Consider the following 7,267-nt stretch of genomic DNA (forward strand, 5'->3'; position numbering starts at 1 on the left):
AAAATTCCACTGTCTGATCTGTCTTGAAACTATAATCTGTGGTTCCTGGCATTCTCTCCAGGGCTGGAAATGTTCACTCTGGAACATTCACCAGTGCAAGATAAAGCCCTCAGACCATATTTAAGTGGTAACATGCAAATGCCAGGTTTTAGCCCCTGGTAAGACAGCAGCATTCCCATTCCTAGGTGGAAATCCTGATGAATACTCTGTTCAAGCTCCAGAGCTTGTCTGCTGCTGGCAAAACAGGCTAGAAGCCTTGGCATCCATCACCCAAGCCTGTTTCACTTGTTTCTTTGTGAAAATCCTTTGAGGCACAAGGATAAAAAACATCTTATCATTTAGGTGTCAAGTATCTTTAGGTTAGATTGTCAAAAGCTTTCATTGACTGTGTCATCTTAACCCCATTATCCTCTCAGGCTCTATGAAGGTGTAAATACAAATGGAGAAAATAATGAGTTCTCAAGTTGTGTTTTGTTTTTCATTCCTATGCCAAGACTTCTAATAACAAATCCTTTCAGTGCGTGTAGTTTCCCTGGCAATTATTCACTGGGCTCTGCTTGCTCTGTCTGCCTGTTTTCTAAAACTCATGCCCCTTCAATAGAGGCTATAGAGGAGCAGATTTGTCAATCCGTTCAAAATAATTCAAAATTAATGGTAACTAATTGAATATAATCTGATTGAATTTTCTACTCCTCTTAGATTGAAAACTTAATGGAAGCAGGGACCATATCTTATGTATCCAACATTCAACAATCACTAAACATCTCTTACTTTGCCAGGCAAATGTCATGTTAGAAATAGCCCTGAGTAGCATGTATTGTGTATGTCATCCTTGACCACACCATCATTGCATTTCCTCTATTCCCATTTTTCCTCTATCTTACTTTTTCTCATGTATTTTTGCTACATGTTTTTGGATCAGATGTATGCATGCTTTCCTTTAAAAAATTTACATGATACTACATGTTTTTTCATTCTAAAAACACCATTTAACAGTTGCAAGAATCCACAGAAAACTGGGTTAGTGTCACAAACTTTAATTATCTAAAAATAACAATAATTACCATAATTAGCCAGAAAAAGTTAGATTTTAACATATTTCCAATCACTGTTGTATAAACATATAGAAAAAAACACTAATAACACTGGCTCAATGTATTCTATTTATAGCTTACGATATATTCCTCAAGTTCAAGAGAAGTTCTTAAATTCTAGGTCATCTCTTTGTACTGACCTTCACATGATTCTCCACTTGGTGAAAACATCCCATTGTCATGGTAGCCATCTCTGCACTCACAGTGGTACCATCCAGGCAGGTTAATGCAATTAGCACGACTGTCACATTGAACAAAACCGTCAGAGCATTCATCAATGTCTGGCAAAAAAAAGAGGGATTTTATAAAATTATTTATTTTCTTTTAAAGAAACAAGAATATTCTGCTACAAGGCTACTAAAATTTTTAATGCCAGCAAATCCTTGAAACTGGGAATACATAAAATTAAGAAAGTCCACTTGTTTGTTAAAAGCTATACAGAAAGAATGTGGTGTTATTAGTAACAGGAGAAACATCTAGAAGGCTTCTTTGATGCAAAAGGCATTCCACTGTAGAAAATGGAAAGAATCCATATGTGATGGTCATTAGTGCTACTCACCAAATATTTTAGCTCTTCTAGACACAAGCTAGGATTATGATTCTCCAGGCCCTTCCAGTTAGGTATGGCCACGTGATAGGTGAAGTGTCTCTTAAGCCAGCTCAGGAGTGATAAGTGTCACCTCTATGCAGAGCCTTTAATATGCAGTATGTGATTCACATATACCCTTTCCCTATCACAATGAATAGCCATTTCCAGATGCTCTAAAGACCTACCTGAGTTCCTGTGGGAGACAATCTGGTGCACCTTCCTTACTTACCTGGGATGGACTTATGGCATGAGAAAGAAATCAACCTTAGTTGACACTCCAATATAAATGACGATAGCATTCATGAATCAACATGCTTCACATATTCAAGTATACATATTATTTATGTCACTTTCTACTGTGTTTCACACACACCACTTCATTCAACCCTCAAAAAAATCCTGCCATGTAGATACATTGAACATGTGGAAAAAAAAAAAGATGGAGGCAGAGGGAAATTACGGGATTTAACCAAAGTCACCTGACAGTTCACAGTGCCTGACATTCAGGTGTGTGCTCCTTTATAGATGTAGATCATGCTGGATCTACTACACAAAGAGAGCTATGGATCTTGAGTCTCAGATACTTCCTCCAGAGGCTTATTACTATTCCCAAATGTTGAAAGCCCTTGATTCTTCTTGTCTGGTCTACTGAATCGTGAGAACTTCCAACACCATTCAAGTACCTTCCTTTGCTCACAGAAGGAAAAGTAATCCCTGAAGTTGCCTTACAAAGTGTGTCCTCATTAGCTCCTGGTTTTCAGGATCTTTTGGCTTAACTTAGACTCTGCTATATGATCCAATGGTGCTGACCCATTGTGGCTGCCAAAAATATCCACATGTCTCCCACTCCCATCTTGATAGCCGTATGCCATAGCTGAAGGTTCCAACCTGCCAAGGCAGGATGGTTCTTTCCTATATGCTTCTGACACCTGAATCATATTTCCTGCTTCTGTGACCAGGCACGATGACATCCTTCAAGTTGAAGGTAAGACAAGATGCTTTTTAGAGACCTTTCCCCTCCAGACAGACTACTTAAGTTGACAGAATCTACTTCCTTCTTATTTCAGTCTCATTTCCCTCCAAATTCCTGGAAGCATATATTCCTTTCATTTTCTTATAAAATGTCCTCTTTTCAGAAGTTCAATGTTGAAAGAGATAAATTAATGAATAAATGTATACATAAGTAAAAAAAAGTCAGATAAATGAGCCATCACTCGTTTATTTCTTGATAGGTCAAGTGTCCCTTCAGCAAAATAGTATGCAAACCATCCTCTTAGATTATTAGGTAATGGGCCAAAAAATAAATATTTTATATAGCTGTAATAGTTCAGCATTATTTCTGAATTATGAATGATTCTACCTCTGTGGTGCCTCTTCTTTAGATATCAGTTACTATTGACAGTCATTCTTAACTGTCAAAATAATTGCGACTGATCAAATCAGCTAACCATTGACTTCCTGACACATAACTGATGTGGACTGCATTCATTTACTGAGGCCTCATAGGTTTTGTGAAATAGTCTATTTGTACTTCAGGGGCCTTCCTAACTGATGAACCTCTGATTTTAAATAGGTCCAGAATATTTTGCTCATTTTAGCTTTATATGGTCTTTTCTTCTAACCCAAATGATGTAGAAAATTGATTATGTCATTTCTTAAGTGCATGGACAAAAGAAAACAGGTTGGAATTTAAGCTTTAGAAGTGAGTTTTATTGGAAGAAAGCCATACGGGGGATGGTTAAGAGTCATTCGTTTTGGAAGAATTTGGTCACTAGGGCTGGTAATTTGGAAGTAACTCTTGATGGAAATGAGCTTTCTCCATTGAAGCAACTTTCCCATCTATATTTAGCTTTCAGTTTAGTCCTTTCTTCCTTCCTTGACATAGTCGTCAGGTTATCTCAGTTTCTATGGTATAGATATATATTTCGATTGTTACTTCTCACTTCATTTCTCTCTTGTCACTCCTTTACCAGGCCCACTCCTATACTGCTTCATACTCATTTCTTCTTAATTACTTTACGGTAAACTTTCTTGATCTATAAATATACTCCATAAAGTTTAATAGAAATGCTATGTGTTATATTAATTAGTGTTTTGAAGACTGGGAATACAAGCATGTGCCTGCCCATAATGTATTTTCATATAAACTTTGGGCATTATTATTATTTAATTATTACTGTGTGATAGGATTATAGAGGGTGAATAGGTAAATATGGCTGTTCCTCCACTTTTGATGTGGTTACCTTCCAATAAACCTATTGTAAGTCAAAAAGTCATAAGTTGAAATTGTATTTAATACTCCAAGCAATCTATCATAAATTAAAAAACTCGTAAGTTAAACTATTTTAGGTCAGGGACCATCTGTATAAGTTTCATGCATTAACTTACATATTCAATATTTATTGAATGCATTTTATGTGCCAAGAACTAAGCGCTGGGGAAATAAGGATAAACAACACTGATGCAATTTCTGCCCTCAGTTAGTTAATCATCTATTTAAATTGTGCTTTATTGTAATAAAATTAAATTTATGAAAATCTGAATTTACAATCATATGGAACAGTATTTCCAAACGTGCAACTTATCTGCCACCAGTGACACGGTATGTAGGTGATAATGGGTAGATATTTTATTTTAATGGCTACATATTTATTTTTCTGAATTAGTTCCATTTGTAGCAAGTGAGACTCATAGTAGAGTAATAAAACTATTTAAAATTTTAAAATGAGAAGAATTACAGAAACAATATTAAGTAAATATTGGTATAAATGGTCTATGAATATGAGAAAAACAATGAAGTTTTGAAAACAGCAATATACAATATAGGGTAATTATTCATCTTTCAAAAGGATTTGCTGAGTAATTCCTTGTGAAATGCAATGCCTTAATTCGTCTAAAATACGTCTGAATTTATAAAAGACACTCATGTCATAGATCAAGATTATATGCTTGCTATCATTTAGAATAGGGAAAAACTAGCCAGATAATATATACAACCTCATTTTACACTTTTATGTTCCTGCTAATTTTGATTTGTTTATGCAAATTTTTCTACTTTGGTTAGTCAGTAGACAACGAAAATGTGCTTGAATTGACAGAGTATACACTTCCCACTAGAAGGCATGTTTTTTTGGCTCATGACTCTAATTAAAGCCAAAGATCTAATAAAACAGTCTCATCTGTAAGTGATTTGATGGTATGCATATCCTTATTCACTCAGTAAATACCTAGTAAATAAAGAATTGAAATCTGATCCACAATTTATGAATTAAGTATATTTTCTCTATATACAAATGAGGACATTAACTAGAATTACAACATAAATGCACACATATTTTCAAGTATGCTCATATTGTGCTTCACATATTTTCTAACAACACAAGGCAGTAAAAAAAAGTTCAGATAATTTATTTATTGGGTACTTTCATTAGGTTAGTTAAAACCTAACTTCATATTCTCTAACTGAGTCAGATACACAGTAAATAGCAGACCCGGGGAAAAAATGATATTATTTTGTTCAGTATAAGAACTTCAAAATTTGAATGCATTATTTTCCAAACTAAATAAAAGTATTCAAAAAACTAGTATAGGCTGTATAAGCTTATAAGACTTAGTCTTAATCATAAGGACCTTAACTTTTTACTCTGTACGTACATTATATAAAAAACTAAGAGTAAATTTCATGAATTTTATAATTTTATTACATATTCTGTCTTAGAAAGGAACTAGTTCCTTAGAACATTTTCAGTAACCACATTTAGAACAGTCAGCTAGCAATAGTATTAAAATGCTGTCCAAAAGCACAGAGAATCTAAAATCCAAAAGATGTTTAGCCATCCAACAACAGTCATGAATATCAGTCCTACTCTGGGGATCAGTATCAAGTTAGATAATAAAAATGAAAGGCACTGCTGAGTGTAGATTTCCTAGAAAGCACACATGTTTTGAGGCAATCATTAAAAACAAATCAACAGACAAACAAAACATAACAAAACAAAAACCAAAAAAGAAAAAAAAAAGAAAGGAAAATGTATGAATAGAAAAACAACAACAACAAAAAAAACCAAGCTCATATACATCAGTGTCTTGTTTTCTTTGTCCCCCTCAGGTATGGTGGCACAAGACTGGTTGTTTTGTACAATGCCACAAATCACTGGCTTCAGAGGCAATCAACTGAAAATGGCTTTTGCCAGCAGCATTTAAAGGGTTATTTTAGAAAATGACAAATTATTTCCTTATAAAATTAACTGCAGTTGTAGAATGAGACACTTGAGTGATAAACACCCTCTTTCTCATGCATAGTAAGAGTTATTTCTACTATAAAATAACTAAGAACAATAAAAAATGTGCAAATGTCCAGAACAATCCATACCTAAAATAGACCCTAATTATTACTTTAACACTCTCAAGAAAACTGATTAGTTTCTGCTCTTATACTGGATAAAAAAAGAAAGGAAATCCAGCTCTTTTTTAAGATGAGTGAACTGTTTTTAATGACAGTCACATAGAGTACTCTTTTTCATACTATTTTATCATTAATAAAAATATGACATTTCTCATTTAAAAATAGGCAAGTGTTCTATTTATATCATCATCACATGCACTGGTAGTTAAATTATATTGATAAACAGTAGGCAATTAAAGATCCCCAAAACAATGAACTCCTGATTACCCACATGTGGGTTATTTGCTGTCTAGATTATCTGAAACATTTTTTTGAATCACAAGGTCATTTCCATCTGTCTCTTGTTGAGCTTCTGGGAAGTCTGCTTTCAACATTTAGGCATGAATGCTCAAATAATGCAAACTCATTATATTACTTTAAATGACTGTGCAAGATTTGGGTATAAAATATTGTCTAAAATTTCATATAAGAAGACTGATTTTCTCATGAATTTTTTGAAAATACAACATGGTAACATATGTAAATAAAAATGGAAAACCACAAAATCCTCTGCACAAGTTACACTCAACATTGCATATTTAGAGAAAATTATATTCATTACTTTATAGTTCATAATTAGGAAGTTAATGACTGGTATTAAAAATGCACAGATATAATCTCTTCATCATATTGTTTAATCATTACAAGAGCCATATGAAATATTCTTTTTTTTTTTTTTTTTTTTTTTTTTTTTTTTTTTTTTTTTTTTTTTAATTTATTTATTATTATTATACTGTAAGTTGTAGGGTACATGTGCATAACGTGCAGGTTTGTTACATATGTATACTTGTGCCTTGTTGGTGTGCTGCACCCATCAACTCGTCATTTACATCAGGTATAACTCCCAATGCAATCCCTCCCCCCGCCCCCCTCCCCATGATAGGCCCCGGTGTGTGATGTTCCCCTTCCCGAGTCCAAGTGATCTCATTGTTCAGTTATTCTTTATTAGTCTGGCTAGTGGTCTATCTATTGTGTTAATCTTGTCAAAAAACCAGGTCCTGAATTCATTGACGTTTTCAAAGAGTTTTTCATGTCTCTATCTCTTTCAGTTCTGCTCTGATCTTAGTGATTTCTTGTCTTCTGTTGGCTTTTGAATTTGTTTGCTCTTGCTTCTCTAGTTCTTTTAATTGTGATGTTAGG

At 34.0% G+C, this 7,267-nt stretch overlaps 1 protein-coding gene across 6 annotated transcripts in view; it reads right to left on the reverse strand.

The window, feature by feature from the left end:
* The window catches only part of NELL2 (neural EGFL like 2), a 418,610-nt gene that overhangs the window by 24,339 nt on the left and 387,004 nt on the right, over window positions 1–7,267 (reverse strand). For 5 of the 6 annotated variants that reach the window (XM_025401114.1, XM_025401113.1, XM_025401116.1 and 2 more), the window contains one exon: window positions 1,235–1,375. The exons of the other annotated variant lie outside the window; for it this stretch is intronic. In XM_025401114.1, coding sequence (XP_025256899.1) covers window positions 1,235–1,375 — 141 coding nt within the window. The remainder of the gene's footprint in view (window positions 1–1,234; window positions 1,376–7,267) is intronic. 6 annotated transcript variants of the gene reach the window in all.

This window comes from Theropithecus gelada, chromosome 11 (genome assembly GCF_003255815.1).
Source record: "Theropithecus gelada isolate Dixy chromosome 11, Tgel_1.0, whole genome shotgun sequence".
In the NCBI taxonomy this organism is placed as follows: domain Eukaryota; kingdom Metazoa; phylum Chordata; class Mammalia; order Primates; family Cercopithecidae; genus Theropithecus; species Theropithecus gelada.